We start from the raw sequence: 22,305 nt of genomic DNA on the forward strand, positions 1-22,305 counted from the left end.
TGGCTTTTGCTGTGGCTGGGTGGTGCCCATGGGGGGGGGGGGGGGCGGCGGCCTGGTTGGAGTGGGTCATCAGGGTGGATGGTATGCCCCATGAAGTGCAGCAGTCTCTAAGCGTTCAAGGGCTCAATTTAATGCACGGAAGTATAACCCCAAATCATTCTCCTCCATGGCCACACCACGGGAGGAATGCCAGGCTAAGGATAGCAGCGAAGCTTATTCGCCCTCGTACCTCGTATGTACGAGAGTTGATGGGGAATCTTTCCTGTCAGTGAAGCCTCAATTTTTTTATGGAGCATTTAGAACATTAGTTTGGGGAGGTGGGGGGATTGGTGAAAATGCGATCTGGTTCGGTCTTGATAAAAACAGCATCCTCTGCTCAGTCACGGGCATTACTCGCCTGTGACAAGCTGGAGGATGTTTCTGTTACCATCACACCCAAAAGAACTTAAATATGGTACAGGGTATTATATTCCAGAGGGACCTTCTTTTGCAGTCTGACGACTAGCTGCGTGCCAATTTAGAGCACTGAGATGTTCATTTCGTCTGGTGCTCCTGTCGGGGTCCAAGGGATAATCAGGTTGCCACCGGTGCCTTCATCTTGGCCTCCGAGGGTGACACATTGTCCGAGAAGGTCAAGGTGATGGTCTACTGCTGTGATATCAAGCCATATATCCCTCCCACGATGTGGTGCTTTAAGTGTTGGAAGTTCGGCCAAATGTCTTCCTGCTGTACTTCCTGCATCACATGTCGAGATTGTGGATGTCCATCACATCCCAATACTCCATGTGCCCCACCTCCCATCTGTGTCAGCTGCGGAGATTTCCATTCCCCTTGCTCGCCGCACTGTAAGATTCTACAGAAGGAAAGGAAAATAAATGGAATACAAGACCCTCGACTGACTGACCTACACTGAGGTTAAGAGAAAATATGAGTGTCTACATCCTGTGTGTATGACATCAACGTGTGTCGCCACTACATCAACAGTTCTATCACCTTCCATTTCGCAGTGTACAGTTGGCTCTCAGAGCCGTCAGATTCCACCTGCCCCGATGATTGGGGGGGCAGTTCTTTCACTGTTGCTACCGCACCGCCTGCCTTGGGAGCAATGCTGCCCCAGCCATCAGGGACGTCAGTCCCCCCTTCTCAGCCGGAGAAGCGTAAGTCTTCTTCGGATACTCTTGCTAGAGAGGGGTCCCTTCCCAGGTTCCTACCAGTGACAAAGCAGACATCCTCCAGTGGCTGAAGCACCCACAGGTAGCTGGTCGTAGGGCTTCACGATCCTTCTCAGTCCCTGAGACTGAATCAATGAAGCCCTCCCAGCGGGACAAACTTAAGGAGCAGCGAGATAAACCAAAAAAGAAAAAGACCCCCAAAAACTAAGTTCTGTGGTGGCGCCCACACCACCGCTACCTACAAGCTCTGTGTCTGAGGATGAAGTGGAGATTCTGGCGTCCGCTGAGGACCTAGATCACACTGGGCCCTCAGACACAATGGATGTTGGTTGCATAGGTACTCATCTGGCAGCACCAGGTGACTCTGAGGTGTAGACCGCCTCATTGAGTGTTTCATGCCTTTCCAGTCTCGCAATCACGTAATCTTCCAGTGGAATTGCGGCAGTTTTTTTCCATCACCTGGCTGAGCTACGTCAGCTGTTAAGCTTTACACCTGCTTTCTGCATTGTCCTCCAGGAAACCTGGTTCCTGGCAATGCGGACCCTGGCACTTCGCGGCTGGCATGGGATATTACAAGAACTGTAGTCAATATAATAGTGTGTCAGGTGGAGTTTGCATCTATGTCCTGAACTTTGTATATAGTGAATCTGTGCCCGTTCAAACTCCTCTTGAAGCTGTGGCAGTCAGGATACGGATGGCACAGGAAATAACTGTCTGCAACATATATCTCCCTCCAAGTGGTGCAGTACCCCTGGATTTATTGGCTGCACTGATTGATCAACTCTCTAAACCTTTCCTTCTTTTGAGAGATTTTAACACCCATAACCCCTTGTGGAGTGGCACTGTGCTTACTGGCTGAGGTAGAGATGTCGAAAATTTACTGTCCCACCTCACCCTCTGCCTCTTAAATATAGGTGCCCCCCACACATTTCAGTGTGGCACATGGCACATAGCACATATTCGGCCATTGATCTGTCGTTTTGCAGTCCTGGCCTTCTCCCATCTATCCACTGGAGAGCACATGACCTGTATGGTAGTGACCACTTCCCCATCTTCCTGTCACTCCCCCAGCGTCATGCCCACGGACACCTACCCGGATGAGCTTTCAACAAGCCTTCACCTCTGCTGTCACTGTTGAATCACCCCCACATGGTGCCATTGATGTTGTGGCTAGGCAGGTCACTACAACGATCATTTCTGTGGCGGAAAACATGATCCCTCGTTCTTTTGGGGCGAAAGTCAGTACCTCGGAGGTCGCCGGAAGCCGCTGAGGCAATTGAAGAGTGTTGGCAAACTCTGCTGGGACATAAGCGACACCCTTCCCTACAGCACCTAATGCCTTTAAACGGCTCCGTGCTCTTGTTCACCAGCTTATAAAAAAAACGGAAACAAGGAGTGTTGGGAGAGGTATGGCTCGACCATTGGGTGCCATATGTCACCTTCCCAAGTCTGGATGACGATCAGACGTGTTTTTGGGTACCAGACACCAACAGGTGTCCCTGGCATTGCCATAGATAGCATGTTACCTACCGACGCAAACGTGATTGCCGAGCACTTTGCTTGAGCCTCTGTGTCGGAGAATTACCCCCCAGCCTTACGCATTCTCAAACGGCAGATGGAAGGGAAAGTCCTCTTGTTCACTACATGCCACAGTGAACCCTATAATGCCCCATTTACAGAGTGGGAGCTCCTCAGTGCTCCTACACAGCTCCTGGACCAGATCAGATCCATAGTCAGATGATTAAACATCTCTCATCTGACTACAAACGACATCTCCTCATCATCTTCATCCGGATCTCGCAATGACAGGACAGCACCAACATACCAGTGCTCAAACCCGGCAAAACCCGCTTGATGTGGATAGCTATTGGCCCATCAACCTCACCAACGTTCTTTGTAACCTGCTAGAATGTATGGTGTGCAGGTGGTTGGGTTGGGTCCTTGAGTCATATGGCCTAGTGGCTCCATGCCAGGGCAGTTTCCACCAGGGGCGCTCTACCAGTGATAATCTTGTGTCCCTTGAGTCTGCCATCCCAACAGCCTTTTCCAGACGCCAACGCCTTGTTGCCATCTTTTTTGACTTGTGGAAGGCTTACGACACAACCTAGTGACATTATATCGTTGCTACATTGGATGAATGAGGTCTCTGGGGCCCGCTCCTGATTTTTATCCAAAATTTATTGTCACTCCGTACTTTCAGTGTCCAGGTTGGTGCCTCCCATAGTTCCCCCCATATCCAGGAAAATGGAATCCTGCAGGGCTCTGTATTGAGTGTATCTCTATTTTTAGTGGCCATTAACGGCCTAGCTGCAGCCGTAGTGCCGTCCGTCTCACCTTCTCTGTATGCTGATGACTTCTGCATTTCGTACTGGTGCCCCAGTACTGGTGTTGCTGAGCTATATTAAAGGCTCCAGTCTTTTCCTAAATCATCAGAAATCTATGTCTGTTCCACTTCCATTACACACCTTCCTTGTCACCATTGATGTAACCTCCGTTTGTACTAACATCCCCAAAGTACGTGGTCTGTCTGCTGCTTAACATTTCCTGAATTGCCACCATTGGATTCCAAACCTGTGATATCCCTACTGCTCACCTTTATCAACTTTATAATCAGCAGGTACCTTACCTTTGAGGGACAGACATACAAACAAATGAGAGGCATGGCTATGGGAACCAGGATGGCATCTTCGTATGCCAGCATTTTGACGGGTTGGGATGGGGCTTCGCTGTAACCATTGATGATATCTTTGCCATACAGTCTCATAGTGAGGTTGATCTGTTAAAATTCCTGGAGTCCCTAAATACACACTGCCAATTAAGTTTTATGTTGTCATATTCTGAATCCCATGCCACTTTCCGTGACATTGATCTTATCTTCGCAGAGATTCAACTACACCTTTCTGTTCAGATATAACTTACATTTTGACAGTTGCTATCTTATCCTGGTCAAACATTTCCTCTTAGGCAGAAATATTTGTTCAGGTGCAGACTCCTTTGAAATAAGATCCAATGCTTCTTCTGCACCCATTTCCCTACCCCGTGGTACGACTCTGACTGTTACTGCTATTGAGAATTGCCATATGCACACTCATAGCACACAAGGGTGCCCTTACCTGGGGCAGCAGGGGGTGGGGGGTCACGGTCACCCCCAGCTCTCAGGAAAGGAAAAAAATACAGTGTAGTCAGGTGTTTTTTGTGCAAGAATGTGGTTTAAAGTTGGTATTGCGGAAGTTCTTAACAGCAACAGAACTGGAATATTCCAAAGTATTAAAAAAATTCCGTACTCCCAGGTCTCGTGCCCTCTCCCCACAAACTTTTGTGTGGGTGCCCTTGTATCACTATCTATATCAGCCCTGTAACTGGCAGAACACTATCAAAGGGAGAGCTGCCTATGAAACAACGCATCATGTACGTGCTGTTATGCAAATACTATTTGGCCTTTTACATTGGCATGACTACCACTAACTTATCAGTTAGGAAGAATGATCATAGGCAGAGGGGTATATACATATATACTGGCAACACACAATATCCTGTTGCAGAACATGCTCTACAACATCATAGTTATCACTCAGTAATATTTCACCGCAAAACATGCCATCTGGATTCTTCCTCCAGACAGTTTCTCAGAACTCTACAAGGGGGGGGGGGGGGGGGGGGATGTGGGGGAACTGGGTGTCACAAGATGTCCTTGGTTCTTGTTACATGAATTTCTTTGGTCTTAACATTTCCTCTCAGTATCTATTCTTTTCTTCACTACCCTTTTTTAATTTTCTATACCATTTATTTTCTGACCTGTCCATTCCTCCCTCCCACACCCACTCACCCACTAACCTCTGCCACATACAACACACTTAACTTTCAACTTGTGCACAATTTTTTTTTTTTTTTTCGTACTATGCTGTGTTCCACCCTCAAGCTCTCAGGTTTTCAAATCTTGTCCATTGCAGTCCCCAACAATTAGTCTTTCCTTCTCATCCGGTCCAGAAGTCTCCCCTGATCTGGGGTCCTGGGCGACTTTTCCAAACATATCCCATTTTGTAATCTGTACTGGTCCTTTTCCTTCAGCTCCTTCCTTCCCCTTCAACCCTTCTGCCAGAACAAGTAGGCACTGACTCAGAAAGCTTGAAATTTCAATACCTTTATACATGTTTTCTCACACTGCTTCTTGGTGAGTAGATTTTTTACCTATCCAGTTATGTTATATCTCACTTGTCTTTTTAAAAATCTACAAATCCCATAAATTTAAGTTTGCCTTTCTTCAGTCTATCTTTTTAAAATGAGTAGGGGTAAAGTTAGATCTAGTCCTCATACTTGTCAGTATCTGTGTTTGGTTTTGGTATAATCACAATCTTCAGTTTTAACATAATTGTTTCTCCCACAATCACACATCACATCACTCATCTTATCTGCATCCACTTCCTCTTCCCTTTCCATAACATTGTCTTCAAGTTTGTTTCCTTTGTATAGTCCATCTGTATATCCCTTCCACCTTTCAGCCTGTTGTTCATTGTTTACTACTTGGTTTCCGTCTGAACTGTTGATATTCATTAAGCTATTTCTCTTTTCTCCAAAGGTTTCCTTAATTTTCCTGTATTATGTGGCATCTGTCATTCCAGTTGTGATGCATGTTCCTGCAGCACTGCGTTTCTCCTCAAACCATTCCTGATTTGCCATTTTGCACATTCCATCAGTTTTATTTTTTAAGCATATGTTTCCATTGAAAGTTTAGTCAATTGTGGAAATATGCTCAGATAGTTTAAAAGGTGTAAGGCAATTGCTTGCGAAAAACAAAAAGGTTTACTTTCAGTCTTAGTCTGCCACAAATTTTAAATTGTAATAGTATAGTCATGTTGTCGACTAATTGAGAGTTCTAACCGTGAGTTGGGTTGGGCACAAATAAGTAAGTAATGATTACACCAAGCTGAAGAAAACTTTTTACAACAAAAGTAAATAGAGGTTATAAGTTGAACATAAACAAAATTAAGACTAGGGCACTGTTGTTGAACTACTGGTAAATCAGGGATGCCAAGGGAGTTAGATTATGAAATGAGACAATGTAAGTTATAGACAAGTTCCGATATTTGAGCAGCAAAATAACTGATGATATCCTACCTAGAGAGGATGTAATATGCAAACTGGCAACAGTAAGAAAAAGTTTATAAAAAAGAGAAATATTTGTAAACTAATATAACTTTCTGCTTCAGGAAGTTTCTAAAGAAACAATTTTTCTGTAGTGCATCCAGGGTACAAGTGCGACTGGATGCCAAATAATTTAAACTTTTATAGACTACCATATTTACTCGAATCTAAGCTGCACTTTTTTTCCGGTTTTTGTAATCCAAAAAATGCCTGCGGCTTAGAAGTAAGTGGAAGTTCTCAAAAATGTTGGTAGGTGCCGCCACAACTAACTTCTGCCGTCGAATATATGTCGCGCTACACAGGCATGCTTTGCAGGTACAAAGAAAAATACTGGCGCCAAAACCTCCGCGTCAATAGATAAATCAAAAGAAAAGCTGGAAGAATGTAAACATTATGCCATGTATTCTTTCTTGTTTGCTGCTATCCCATTTAAATCCTGTCTGCCTAATAAACTATGAAACTAAGAGTCAGACAACAGCAAACTTGGAAGAATATACATATCATGTCATGTTTATATTCATATTATTCTTATGCCGAATAGTGATAGGCCTACAGTCAGAAATGAAGCACAGAAACTGACTAGATTTTTAAATCTAAGATGAATCTAATTTCTGTGCAGAATGTAATGTACTAAAGAGGCGCCTGCAAAGATTTTCAAACGGAAAAAAATTTTCGCTAAACTCTCGTTCAGAACATCTATCATACGCAGCCTATTATTTGGTTCTTGTTGATCATTATCAAAGAAAGCAGCAGTGTAAGTAACAACAAATAGCAATCTCTTGCCATTGTTTCCCTTATGAGACAATTCCTCTCTTTTTTTTATTGTAAGCGGCGGTAGCGTGCACACAAGCAAGCCATGCCGCGAGCGGCGACAGGTCGTAAACAGTCGTTATCAGAATGTGACAAACAATGCATGACACAGTACCATAATGCATTTTCAGCTTAGAGTGACGTAAACACCTATAACAAAGAGAACGGCACTTACCACAAAGCAAAATAAGCAATTGATTCAAACCAGACGAAGCACACGAAAAAGGAAGGGTACCAGTATAAATATGGACGGAGCACCTGGCACATAGCAATGGCTACTTGGTAAAGCTTAACTGTTAAGCTTGCGAGTCGAACCAAACTACTGTAGCTGTATCTTCATTCATTCAACCTCAACTGTGTTTATTTTACAATGGACCATCTTTGTTTCGATCTGGAGGGGCGGTCTAAAACTTTTCACTCACCTTGAATTTCGAGGCTCAAATTTCAGGAGCGGCTTAGATTCGCGAAATTTTTCTTTCATTGATTTCGAGTCTCATTTTTCAGGTGCGGCTTAGATTCAAGTGCGGCTTAGATTCGAGTAAATACGGTAGAGGTTTTTTAATTGTGGTGCTACAGAAGAATGCTGAAGATAAGATTGGTGGATCAAATGGCTAATGTGGTGGTAATTAATCGAATTGGAGAGAGAAGAAATTTATGACACTAGCTGACTAAAAGAAGGAACTAGTTGATAGGTTGCATTGTGAGGGATCATTCTACAACACCATAGATTTTATTGAGCCCTACTTATTTACAATTAAACCACAGAAAGTAGTTGCTGCTGACTCTGATGGAAATACACAAAAGATTTTATTGAGCCCTACTTATTTACAATTAAACCACAGAAAGTAGTTGCTGCTGACTCTGATGGAAATACACAAAACAAAATGCCTGGGGGGGGGGGGGGGGGGTGGTTTGAATACCTCATGATAAATACAGTATTTTGGATGTTTGTAGAATGACTCACATGTCAGTGTTTTAGAATACTGTTTGTGGGTTTGGCTGGGAAACATTTAGGTGTGAACTACACTCCCAGTGCAAGCATTTACCATTAAGTTGTTCACTGAAAACACAGTGGTCAGCGTGAACAGTGAGGAGGGAAGACAGTTCTCAATTAGACAGGCAGGCAAAACCATGCAGTAACCAAACATCATCAATAGTTAGTTGAAATCACATTCTTGGAGAAAAACATGTAGCACAGGGTTGTCGTGAATAGGTACACCAGAGAGCTTGCCACAAACATTGGCCAGTTGACAAGTGAGGCCGTACAGTCCACAGAACCCTTTCTTCTGTCATGGGAGTTTTGCCATGTGAGGTGGCGCTACTGTATGTATCCTTCCACACACTGTGCATAGCAACCTTGCCTGGCATATGCGTAGCTATATCTGTTGATCTTTTGATACATTGGTGGGATTAGAGAAACAGCTGGCAGCTTCAAATGGATGTAGGTTGAGCTAGCTGTGCAGAGATGAAGAGGCTTGTATAGAGTAGACTAGTATGGAAAGCTGCTTAAAATTAATTGTCAACAATACCCATCTTCTTTGTCAAATTATTTACCTTATTAGTGCTTGCTTGCTTTATTGCTAGTACAGTGGTATGAAGTGTAACAAATTATAAGGGTTGTATATGTTTCTGTGTTGTAGTGCTACCTCCAGTTCTGGTGCCTCGCCATAGTGAGTATGCACCTGGTCACTCACTCCTGCCATTCCAGCAGCTGCCAGAACCAGCAATGCCGCACAATGTGTCATATTCAGCTGGAGGTGGTTTCACAAATGGTGGTGCTGGTGGTGGAGGAGGTGGTGGAGGTGGTGGTGGTCCATCTTCACACCTTAGTCCTGGACCAACTTCTCCACTGAGCAGTGTGCCTAGTCCAGGCAGTACTAGTTCAAATCCACAAAGTCCATATGGAAGCAATGGATTGCCAGGTATGGAAACATTTTGTGCAATTTTTAAGTCAATTTTAGACTGCATATTGTGCCAGTTTATTTTCAGGAATGCTTTATAATGTAGTATAACAATTTATTTTAAAGTGCATGCTAAATGATTTCTGAATCATGACTCCTGGTGAACATGAAAACTTGACTGTGTTGCTATTTGATTTTTATGACAAGTCACAATGCAACCCTGTAACACAAAAGTATGAGACTTGCCAGTTATTGGATATTTAGCATCCAAGCAGAGAAATGAAAGAGCTGGTCTTCTACAACTGACTAGCCCTTTGTTAGCCTTAGAACATTCCCCACGTGAAATTTACCTTAGCTGTGAGAATATTTTGAAGTTAAAAACTCACCAAATCTGGTGAATCTGTTGTGTAGGGTGCATGTTACAATAATTCACACCTCAGGTCTCTCATTTTCTCATTGCCAATGCCTTCTGCATTCTTTCTATCACTCCACGCATTTCCTAATGTCTTTTTCATTCATTTAATGCAAAGCAGTTTTAATATTCACTAGTCATTGTTTTGCTGTAATTGAGATAATTTGTAAGATAAATCACTTTTTCATCTTGGAGAACTCTGATGATCATATTCTTTATAGCTGATCAAATGCAGGACCATTGCTTTGATTGCTATTTTGTTTCTAGCATAAAGTGGTGGCCCTTTTCTCATTAACAATGATAGATCAGCATATGAAATAAGCTGGATTCTTTTTTAAATTGCTCCAACCTCCATTTTTTCTCATGTGTTTCCGATTGGCATTCAACAAATGAATGACATATCTTGCTAAACCCTACTCCACCTGATGTATATGGTACTGGCTATTTCACACTCCTGTAATCAGTGATAATCCAGTATTGTAATGAAAAGTCTCAGGAGAAACACAAGTACTGGAGGCAGTACAGATAATAACATACCAAATAGTTGGGGTGTCAAGTGGTCAATAGGTACATGAACAAGACTGAAAACATTGCTAAGCTTTTGGGGCAGCATCTTCCATTAGAGTTAACTAATACAGAACAAAGTTTCATATACATGCACAGCTACATTGCCCTATCCAACTATGTAGGAACCCCATTGCAGCTTGACACAGAATCAAGCTGCAGTTCTGGCATAGTGTAGTGTAGAGAGAGAGAGAGAGAGAGTGTGTGTGTGTGTGTGTGTGTGTGTGTGTGTGTGTGTTTTCTCTCATTGTTTCCCTTCCTCATTACAGTTTTTAGTTGTTCTTTAAGTGCATCATCTTCAGGAAAAGCACTTCCATGTTGAATTCAATTTCCAATTTTGTTACTGTTGAAAACAGAGGAAGAGACTCCTTATAAACCTCCACAAATTTTGAATTAACCACCACTGCAAAAACTGAGAAGGATGTTCTAGTTTGTGCAATTCTCTGAAACACTGTTTCAGTAAACCATTTAAGCAGAAAAGTTCTGCACATCAACTTGGCTTCTGTCTTTCATACTGCATGACATGTATAAGTCATATCAAAATCAAAATTTCATTCATATCAGTGCCTTCTTTTTGTTGGAGTGAGAATGTTTCTCTTTGCCCTTGTATGCCCAATACTTCTATCTTCTGTTAATAAACCTGAGGCAACATTCATGTTCGTGAACAGAACCCTATTACAACCTTTGTTGGTGCCCTTTTCACTTTGTTGACAGTACTCAGTCGAGTATCATCACTTAAAGACATATAATCATGGTGGTACTTTGCAGGTGTGGTCATCTGTTTACTCAGTATGCTTTGTGTGTTGTCTTGTGGGAGGAAGTACTTCTGTACGGATGTACTATAAAAACTTACATCTCTACTTCTCTCTCAACATTACTTATTGGAAGCACTTACTGTACAAAGTGCTGTAGGACACTATTTCATGTTCCAAAATGTGCTGTACTCCTGATAAAGCTCTTAACCATCTTTTTCCTCAAGTCAGTATTATGTTGTTCAAACCAAGCATCTTTCCTTTATTCATGATCATTACTTTTGTTTGTATAGTTCTTTGTTTTATGTTTCTGCTTCTTCCATCTCCGTTCTTCATACTTACTAAATATTTGTAAGGTCCTGTTTGTTTTTATTTCATGAAACACTTGAGTATTTCTGTATTTTTTTATTTAGTTTCCATTTTGAACTCATTTCTTCATACTGTATCCAAGACACTTTGGAGATTGCTTTCACCTGGAATTGTCACAATGACATCATCCACAAACCTAAGCATCTGTTTTCTATTCTGATACCTGTACAGTATTCTTTGCACTTTTGCATGTTCTATGTAGATGTTGAGTATGGATGGGGCAGATTGCATCCTTTACTTAGTGACTTTGAGAATTGCAGCTTCTATTTGTGTAATTTTTAGTATTTAATATCATCATTTGTTCTTTGTATAGTTAATTAACTATTGTACTGACTCTGTAGTCTAGTTTGATCATTCCTAGAATTCCCGTTAGTTGGTTCCAGCTGACAGTGTTTTGAATACTTTCCTGATGTCTATAAAAGCTATGCAAATGTCTCTCTACACTCTTAAGATTTCTTCAGTTACATTGCAAATGGTAGATTAGCTTTACCAGTGCCTTCATTGACACCAATTTTCAGTATTGCAGATTACATTTAGTGATAGGTGTGGTGTTAATCCTTATTGTGGAATGAACCTGTTGTCATTGTATGTACCTTTGTGGTTATGTAATATATACGGAGATGTACTATACAAGCACACAAAACTGTTGGAATGTATGCAGTGTGTTAATTAGCATGAGCTACTTCCATTGTGGTTTGTTACAAAGAATGTCAGGCAGAGCCTAAGAAAACAAAATTGGTGCACAATCTATAGAAATGAATTGTGCAAAGAAAAACTAAAAGTGTGTGGGAAAATTAATACTTAAAAAATGGTTAAGTTAATGCAATTAACATAAAATATACTAATGTAATTAAAGAGTTATAAGATGAATTTTCATGAATTAATAATTTTGTACTGTTTGAAGATTGTTGCCTATAACTGTGGCATACCTATCTTTCTAATTTGACTGATGTGTGTTACATATGAGCAGAAACACCACCACCTGCATATAGCCCACCTGAAGAAACACAGCAGGGTACAGGCACTGCTCTCCCAGATCCTTCTGCTATGGATACATCAAACAACCTAAATATGTCAGAAGTAGCACCAGTGGCTTACCAGGTACATTTTCCGGTTGGTGGGTTTTTAACATGTTAACTGAAATAAATGATAATATGCTCAGATTTGATTTGGAATTTCTCTTCCTATCCAGTGCTTTACTGTTGCTTTAATGGTGATATGGTTGCAACTTTTCTCCCCAGGAGCCAACTTTCTGGGCAAGCATTGCTTACTATGAACTGAATAGCAGAGTCGGAGAAATCTTCCATTGTCAGAGCAATGTAATCATTGTGGATGGTTTCACAAACCCCAGTAACAATTCTGATAGATTCTGTCTGGGACAGTTGTCAAATGTCAACCGTAATTCTACAATAGAAAATACTCGAAGACATATAGGAAAAGGTAAGCTTCTTTAATATGAGTTGTATTTTCATAGTATGGGTACACACAAATTTCTTCCTGTATTCTATTTAGCACTTATTTATGGCATATATCTTTGTTTATTGTCAAGGGGATTGTTAATGACAGTAAGTTAATTTCCATTTATTGTGGACAACTTTTAGGAGATCAGCAATATATTTTCAAACTTGTGGGACATATCAAAATTCAGTGGCTGTAAACAATAATGAGGACACTGAGGATGTATGGAGAGATTCCTGATAATTGAGCAAAGACAGTTATTGTATCTATTTTTAAAACGGGTAACATGATGCTCTTTGAGAACTACAGAGGTTTAACATTACTGTGCTATTAAATGAAGGTTTACGAAAAGATAATTTTACAGAAAAGAAGAAGTAAGAGAAGAAAACAAGGATTTCAGCCTCAAAGATTAACTACAGATGTCATATTTACAGCTAGATAGGCAGTACAAAAAAAGGGGTGGGGGATTTGTGAGGCATTGTAGTTTCATTCACCATTAGACAAAAGAAGGGAGTACATATGGCAATGCCTGAACAGAATGGAATTTTATAAAGGTATGCAACTCAGAATCAGAAACACATATAACAAAGGCCTGAATTGTGTTATAATACATGGCAAAAAAAAAAAAAAAAAATCAGAATGGTTTAGAACAGTTAGAAAGGTTTGACAAGGAAGCATGCTTTCTCCGGTGCTCTCGAATAAAGTTAAGCACAGCATCATTAAGTAAGTTCATCAAGGATCAACAACAGATGATATGAAAATTATGCAAATGATGTGATGATATGGGAAGACAGTGAGCTAAAAATGGAAGAACTAAAAACTATACAGATAATTGAAGAAGCAGACTTAGAAACAAGCTTAACAAAAAGTCAGCAAGGAAAATGAAAAATGAAAGACATTGAAGTGTCCCTTACGGCACACTGAGGAAACGGTGATCAAGTTTTAACAAATTTATTGACAACGAAATACATCTGCTTCAGCAATAAGAAAAAAGGCACAAAATACAGTTTCTTACTAGGTAGTGGTACAGAGACTTGACGGAGCTGCTATCTAAAATTGCTCGACTGTTTCTAATAGGTAGTAGCATCGCTAAGAGCTTCATAGGAAAATAAGGTTGCAGAGAAATAAGCCCCCAGAACGCTTTGCTGTCTAACACAGGTACAAAAAGTCTGTCCTTAACACAGTCCAAGTCCACAAAGGAAACAACAATAGAAGCTGAGAATAGCGGCATCAGTCCCTACGTTTTTGAATGTTCTAAGGTGCTGAGGCGAGCAGCACTCACCCAGAGGCCAGGAGAGGCTCTTGAAAGTGGTAGAACTGCTGGTGTGGTCCATGAGCTGGTCTTTGTAGCTGCTGGTGATCGAATACTCATGATATGATTCTCTTGTGATGTGTTGTGCAGTCATGAATAGGTCCTTTGGAAGTGGTACTATCTGCCAGCACTGGTGCTGCTGCCTGGTGTCAGGTCATGACTATGACATGGGAGCTCATGATGCTGAGGCTTGCAAGGGCCATGTAGACTGCATAAGTGCCCAAGGTACCTGAGTGGCTGCAGCTTCCTTTTGCATAGATCTCTGATATGGCAGATATAAGATATAATGGAAACCTTTCTAGGAAGTAGGCTAACTAGGAAAGGAAACATCAAGGAAAAAACTTCGAGGAGGATAGAAAATTGCTCACAATTTCATTATTGTGTATTGGACATAATTTGGTTTTGGAAAATACCTGCCGAAGCAAAGATCATGATGTACAACTCATATTGTCTACTAATGAGTTAATCTTCCATTTTTTTTGTATGCCCTTTATTATGTAACTGCACAGCTGTTGGACCCAGACAAATAAAGATCTGAATACAAGTGACAGGGACTGAATAGGATAGAAGTGACAGGTATGCACTTTCTTTGAGTATCCTCGGTAACACTAGAAATTAAATGAAACAATGCAAAACACTCTTCAGATCAGTCCCCTAAAAGAACTTAGCGAGATAGATAGGGTGAAATGGCTTGACCACTTGAAAAGATTGAGAAGTGAAAGACTACCAAGCTCTGGAATGGACAGAATGTGGAAGAAGACCAGTTCAAAGGCCACGAGTAAGATGAAGCGACAAGGTGAAGGTTGATGTGAATTGGTGAGGACAGCAGTGTGAGAAAATCCTGGAGGATAGTCTTTGGGAGACAAGATTGGAATAGGCTTTGTGAATGAGTTGCATAAGCAGAAATGTTTATGGAGGAGAAGAAGAAGAAGAAGAAGAAGAAGAAGAAGAAGAAGAAGAGTAATGGATTTTCCTAAGTTCTTCATAGTCTAATTCTAGACTTATCAATGTAGGTGACAAATATGAACTTTTCACATATGTTGTGGGCTCAGGAGGCCTGTCAGCATTGTGATGAAATGTTTTCTGTGAACTTTGTGTGATTGCATGATGTTTAGCTGTAAATCAATCTTCCGTTTTTGTCATATGCCCTTTAGTATGTAATTGCACAGCTGAAGAATGTTAATTTTTACAAGTGTTGCAAAGACACCCTCCGTATCATATGTAAATTATGGACATCTTAATTCTCAGCAGGTAACACTTGCCACAACTTCGAGAAGGTCAATATTTGACATGGTCCCTGCTAAATGGTGATCTCCTCAGGGAGATTAACAAGGAATGGTTGAATTTGGGTGTGCTGAACCCTTTGTTCTGTAATTGCTGGCTGATGAACATAATTAAACCTCTATTGTTGTCACCTCTGTCTCTGCTTCACCAACTAACATATGCCACAATAATGAAACATTATCATAATTGGAAATGCAGTTATTGGCTTAACTGTATGGATAGCATCAGTCTCAGAGTTTGTTTTACACTGATGAGGTGTTAACGAACCAAAACAGTCGATAATAGAAAACCAGTGGGACAGCTGCTAAACCTCAGTTGCATTAGGCTCGTCGGAGTGTATGGTGCTCTACTGGATTGATCAACTGTTGCTGCTCTTGAAGTAATTGTTCTTAGTCCTCAAACTTTTGCACTCCTAATTAGAAAGACATTATTATCACAACTCCACCTGTCTGTGACAGAGTAAGCTCACCAGTGCCACACTGTTGTCTTGACCCCTTGCTGCCTCTCCCTCTGTCCCATCGGCCACCATTCCTTCCACTCCTTGCCATCTCTTTTCTCCTCTCACCTATTCCACCCAACACAACTCCTCACCCACCCATCAACCTGCAGCACTGATACAGTGTAGACGCACCGGCACGCATGTTTGTGTGTGTGTGTGTGTGTGTGTGTGTGTGTGTGTGTGTGTTGTAGTAGTCAAGCAATGGAAACTCCCAAGTTGGAATGTCAACAATATAAGGAAAAGATAGATTGTTACTCACTGTAAAGGTGACAAGTTGAGTTGCAGATAGAATCGACAAAAAGACACTTGCAGATTAGCTGTTGGCTGAAACCTTCATTAGAAAAGAAAAACGGGTGCCCCCCCCCCCCCCCCCCCACACACACACAAAATCACACGAGCAAGCACACATCGCGCTCATATGACTGTCTCTGGCAGCTAAGATTGAGCATTCTGGTTCATGCTGCTAGAGGCGCGCTTTTTTTCCTTTTCTGGCGAAAGCTTTGGCCAAAAGCTATTGTGTAAATGTCTCTTCATTGCGTCTATCTGTAACTCATCATTACAATGAATAGCAATCTATCTTTTCCTTATATTATTGTGTTTACTAATGCATTATGTGTGTATTGACCACTCCGCACATCCACTGTACAAGGAGTTCTCTTTACTGCTTCCTCTATACATATTCCAGAACTTTCCATTATCATATTTATACCTAAGTGAGATATGTTTACATTATATTTGTCACTTAAGAATGGGTAATCAGCCAAAACTAAAGAAAAATAAATTGGCACAGTGCATCGTAGATAGAAATAGGGTTTCGTCACTTGCTCAAGTGATGAGGTTATTCATATGGTGTACTGTTTGACAGTTAGGAGTTATTGGCCTGCGAACACTGAGAAAATGACCAAGTGTAACACTGAACCAAGCTCATTCTCTATAACCGATCCTGGAATCTGGTCTGTAGGCTTGTACAGTTGGGGGTAACCAGATTCATACAGTTGGAGGTAACATGTTCTCCACTTCAGTGACCATTCTCTTACGTAGAGACAGAGTAGATCCAGACAGCAAACTGTTGTGAAGCGTAAGCTCAGTGATGCTGACTGGAAACTGTAGTGCCACTTTGCTGTGTATGAACATCCTGTTTGCCTTCTCAGTAGAGGGGGTTATGTTACCAATGTTATTTACAACTCTGCTCTTGTATTCACATCTGGTCTTCAGGCCAGCATACAAGATAATGCTACCTTTTTTGCAATGAGCACTGGTTCTCTTCACTCTACATTTACATCTGTCTGTGCTCTGCAAACCCCTTTAGAATATATGTGGAGGGTGTATTGTGGGACCTAGAAGTGACGGAGAGGCTTCGTCCCGCTGCAGCCCTCAGTGGTTCACAACCCCACAACAGCCACAGCAGTCCATCCAATCCACTGCTGCCCCACACCGATCCCAGGGTTATTGTGCAGTTCGATCCCAGTGGACCCTTCCCCCCCCACAGGAACGTCTCATACCAGACGAGTGTAACCCCTAATGTTTGCTTGTTAGAGTAATGATGGTGTACCTATTGTTTTCATTAGAATTTTAGTAGTATGTGAATATGGAGTGTGCATGCTATGTGCAGATGCAAGAGGAACTGGCTCACTTCACGAGCAGCTGAAGATGCTGTCGGCCATAGTCAGCTGTCTGCACCTGTGGGTGTAGTAGAGGCGGAGAAATTGTCATGTCACATAGGACACCTTGAGTGTCTCTTGTTTCACTTATGGGCTCTGTTCTCTAATGCTATGGCCTTTCTGATGGCAGGTTTGAGGGGGGGGGGGGGGGGGTGTCATGCTCTCGCCTCAGGGTGAGTGGCAGTTCCCTAATATGTTCGTGTCGCTCAGTGCAGAAACTGAATTTGGGGAGTGGAAATCTGGCCTCATCCATTCACCCTATGAGTTGACAAGAGGCTGCGCCTTCGGTAGGGTCTAAGCACATTTGGGGGAGGAATTTGCTTATTATCGGGTGCTCCAATTTCAGGCGCACTATGGCGTCTCTTAAGGACGTAAAGTACAATGGTGCTTTGACGTTCCTGAATTAATGTTTTCCCACTTTTTATGACCTTTTTTTTTTATTGCTCCCATCAAATTTCCCTGTCCACAATGTTAGTTCGCACCTGATTTTATATTTATTTATATTTATATTTTTATTATTTATATTTATAATTTTCCCTGTGATTTATACTTTATGAAAAAGTGTGTGTAGAAAAAACTGACATAAAATGACTCTGGCATGGTGTTCGCCATCAAGCGCTGTTTGCAAATGTTACATTGCTAAGTTTCTTGACACCAGATTCTTGAACCGGTAAACAAGTTAAAGTTGGAAAAATTCGTGCCTATCTCCTATCGCTGCCAAGCTCTACTCGGCGTGGTGGCTGATGGCAGTAACTAGGTTTGTTCAAATAAAAATATGATGACCAATCACAACCATTTCCAAACAATCTCTACTGCAGGTGCACAGTTTTGTGATTGTTGTGATCGTAATGACACCATTGTCAAACTGTATTTAACGTGTTTCGTCATTTGGCTGAGCAAAATATGTTCTGAGAATTTGTTCTCATTGTCAAGTGTAGTATTTATGTATGTATTTTTTTGTGGATGTTACACAAATAAACAATGGGAGTGATAGTGTGTGTGGTTTTCTACATAACTGAGTAGGCACAGTGCCTTATCTGAAAAAGACGACTGCAGTGCAAGAGATACAGGACATCATGTGTGTAAATACCACACAAAATTATTTTGTAAGTTTTTGCACTTGACAAGGAGAAAAAATTCTTGAAACACGTCATGCAGCGTTTCATTATTCAGACAATAAGCTGGCGGTGGAGAGAGAGCATCTGAAATGCCTGCAGCCATTGAGGGTGCAGAGGGCAGTCGCACTCAGGTTGTAGTAGGTACCAGTGACACCTGTCACTTGAGTTTTGAGGCCATCCTCAGTTTGTGCAGGGATCTGGCAAAAGTGGTGAAAACTGTCACCGTCGCAGAGCTTATAATTTGCAATATTGCATCCAGGGTTGATCAGTGTCTTTTGTTACGGAGCTGAATGGAGAGTCTTAGCCAGAGGCTTTGCCGATTTTTTGATGTACAGACAGTCTTGTAAAGTAATTCTTAACACATTTTCCAAAAACTGTAATGCGAAACTAGTTCAGCAATCCACACACAGTGGAAGTACTGTAGAGCTTGCTGCTACAGACAGGTTTGACATTATTTACAGAGTCAGCATAGAGACAAGGTTTAGAGAGCACAGTGTCACCATAGCAACAATTGTTACCAAAGTTATTAAACCCATCAACAAGGCTGATTAGAGTGTTCTTTCTGGAAACAGCAAATAAGTAGTTGTTAGCATCTTGCTTAAACAATGAATGGACATTATTTAGTCCCAACGTGATGTGTGTAGAGGGCAAAATTTTAAGCTTGATTGTAAATTGCACTCTGGAGGAGCTTGTGATGAGTGAATAGGACGGAAAAGAGCCGTCATTTTATAATACCAAAATTTGGAAAACACTGATGAAACAGGTTATAGCAGTCTCAGTTCAAAAAATGGTATGGAAGTGTTGACAGATGAAACTTAGAAATTTGTGCACCTATAAAAAGATTGATGCCCAAAGCTTTCAACAACTTCCATCGTTATAAATTTTTGAAAGATCTTAGTGAGAATCCAAGAAAATTTTGGTCCTACGTAAAATCACTAAGGGGATCAAAGTCTTGTACTCAATCATTCGTCAACCAGTCTTGTGTGGCATTAGAAGACAACAAAAGGAGAGCTGGATTTTTAAATGTTGCATTTAAAAAATTATTCACACAGAAGGATTGTACAGAAATACCATTGTTTGACTGCTGCACAGATTCCTGTATGGAGGACAAAGTAATAGACATCTCTCATGTTGAGAAGCAACTGAGGGTTGAATACAAATAAGTCACCATGTCGGGCTGGGATCCAATTTGGATTTACAGAGATTACTCTATGACAGGGGTCTTCAAACTGCGGCCCATGCTGGATCTGGCCTGCAACGTCAGGTCATTCAGCCAGCTGATGGTACTTGAATTTGTGTCATAAAACATATTTAGCACAAGATGTATCTGCTTTACTGCTGGTGTTACTAGGACTACATACAACCATTAAGTCTGATATTGGAGCTTCTGCAGCAGAATCTGAGTATGGGGAACCACTTGGACTCCCTTTGTAATTTTTCGAGCAACAACGTAGCCACCTGTTACGAGAAACTTTGTTCCTATTTCAGCAAGTCAAGAGTTCCATCTCTAAATTTCACGCATCCCCGACAGATCTGTGGACATGTTCTCAGGTCATGTTGCATACAGACTCTGTCTTCCTGAATGAATTGACCATCGAACTTCAGGGAAAGGCTAACCTCTTGTTGCATTCAGATTGATCTAAAGGTGTTGGAGTAAGCTGTCATTGTTCGAAGCACAACTGTAAGGAGAAAACTTTTCTCATTTTGATTTCAAAGGGTTTTGTTCTTCAATCCTCAAAGAAGTCTACTTTGATTTTCTGTTAAATTATCTGTAACTTGAAGCAGCATTTTTTTCGACAGATTTTCAGGTCTTGACAACATCTAGAGTGATGTTCTTCAATTCCAGAATCAGTCTGCTGTGGTACTTGATCAACTGCTAGAGATAATTGATTTACAAATAAATGCTTTGTTGAAAGAGAGGCATGGAGAAGGAAAGCTTGTTGAATTTTACCGCTGCTTATGTGATGCTAAATTTCTGAAACTGAAGAAATTTCCCACCAGTATTACATCAGTGCTTTGAACAACTTATGTCTGTGAGCAACCATTTTCAGAAATGAAGTATTTGAAGTTAGCATATTGAATAAGATTGACTGATGTGCATTTTAAACCAATGGTCTGAATTGAATATGCAATACCAAACCAAATGACCAAATGATATCTAGAAAGCCAAATGTTGGTTTCATTGTTTTTTGCTGCTTAGTTTGTGAGATTTGATGTGTGCAAACTAGATCTGATGTACCTATCTTTTTGCTAATGCCGCCTTGTTTATGCATAACATGTCACTCACGATTAACACAGAATGCTGAACTTAGTTTTTTGTCTTCTTCCCCAAAGCTTTCACTCTGGCTTTCAAGTACTGTACAGAATGATAATGCAGCCCGCACTCGTCATTGTTTCAGTTATCTGGCCTGCTATGAAAAGAGTTTGGTGGCCTCTGCTCTATGGCATTGGCCCCTTGCTTAGCTGGCATTTTTCAAGACACTTTTGCCCAGCACAAAGGCCCAAGAGACAGGAAAAAAGTGCAGATGATATGTAAGAAGATTAAAAGAATGGAACCAATAAATTAGACCAATGTCTTCGAAGTCAGTATGGTGCATAATTGTTGGGAATATTCAAATGTAATTGGATGGATAAAAAATCTACTCACTAAGTGCTGCCAGGGCAACACACATATAAAAGTACTTAAATTTGCATACTTTCAGTGCCAATGGCTGAGGGATCAGCAGTACGAGAATTGGATGTGATGGCCTGTAAAATCTGCTTTGGAACTAGACTTACTGGATAATTATGTCCAGTGAAGGCTGAGGAGAGAATGGTGGTTTACTGCTGTAAAGAGTCTGCATCTGAACAGATACATTTGCTTCGAATGCCAAGACTGTATTGGATGGAACATTCGACATGGATAGTCAATGTGTAATTACTGTTGTTTGTCAGCATGTTTAATGTGAACGAAAGGTGTAACTGTCCTTTGGTGAGAGTGAGGTCAATGTCAAGGAAAGTGGCTTGGGATTTGAAACGGGGACATGTGAAATTTAACTGGAAGAATGTGCTTGGAGATTCAAAGAATTTAACAGATCAGCTTCAACATTCGTCCTCATGGCAAAGATGTCATCAATGTAAACTGAACCAGGGGCTGAATGCTTATGAATCCCAGAAAAGCCCCCTCCAAGTCAATCCTGGAAAGTGTGGCTTGGGAAGGAGCCACTCTGGTTCTCATGGCTGCGCCCATGACCTGTTTATATGTCTCTCCCTCAAAGGTAACTCTCCCATGACACCTGGGTTACTGTGCAACTTTTCCAAGCTCTCCTTATTTCGTGAACCTCATCAGTCTTTTTCTTGTCACCCCTATTCCTTCCCCTTCAACCCTTCTGCCAGAAGAAGGAGTCACTGGCTCGAAAAACTTGCAAATTTCAATACCGTTACTATGTGTGGTGAGTAGATTTTTTACCTATCCAATTACATTATATTTACAAAAATGATTATTTTCATTGAGCGTATTCTAAGATAGACCATAATCTATTTCCTTTAGACAGAAAAGCTTCTATCCACAAATAAGAACAGATTTAGAACGCATTAATCAAGTGAAACTCAGCTTCCCATTTCTTGTGCAATATCCTGTAAATTGTGCAGGAAGGGTAATAGAAAGATTACATTTGCCTAGTTTTCTGAAAAGCATTTGACACTGTACCCCACTGCAGACTTTTAATAAAGGTCCGAGTGTACAGAGTAGGTTCTGAGATAAATGAGTGGCTCAAGGACTTCTTAAGTATTAGAACCCAGGATATTTTCCGATGCCGAGAGTTCATCAGGAGTGCCCAAGGGAAGTGTGATTGGACTGCTCTTGTTCTCTT

At 41.2% G+C, this 22,305-nt stretch overlaps 1 protein-coding gene across 6 annotated transcripts in view; it reads left to right on the forward strand.

Annotated features, from left to right (window-relative positions):
- LOC126091973 (protein mothers against dpp) overlaps window positions 1-22,305 on the forward strand; it is a 99,465-nt gene that overhangs the window by 19,240 nt on the left and 57,920 nt on the right. For 5 of the 6 annotated variants that reach the window (XM_049907327.1, XM_049907329.1, XM_049907326.1 and 2 more), the window contains exons 4-6: window positions 8,765-9,046; window positions 12,093-12,235; window positions 12,364-12,562. In XM_049907327.1, the coding sequence (XP_049763284.1) occupies window positions 8,765-9,046; window positions 12,093-12,235; window positions 12,364-12,562 (624 nt within the window). The remainder of the gene's footprint in view (window positions 1-8,764; window positions 9,047-12,092; window positions 12,236-12,363; window positions 12,563-22,305) is intronic. The other variant, XM_049907328.1, reaches the window with a different exon arrangement.

The sequence above is a fragment of the Schistocerca cancellata genome, chromosome 7, assembly GCF_023864275.1.
Source record: "Schistocerca cancellata isolate TAMUIC-IGC-003103 chromosome 7, iqSchCanc2.1, whole genome shotgun sequence".
Lineage (NCBI taxonomy): Eukaryota > Metazoa > Arthropoda > Insecta > Orthoptera > Acrididae > Schistocerca > Schistocerca cancellata.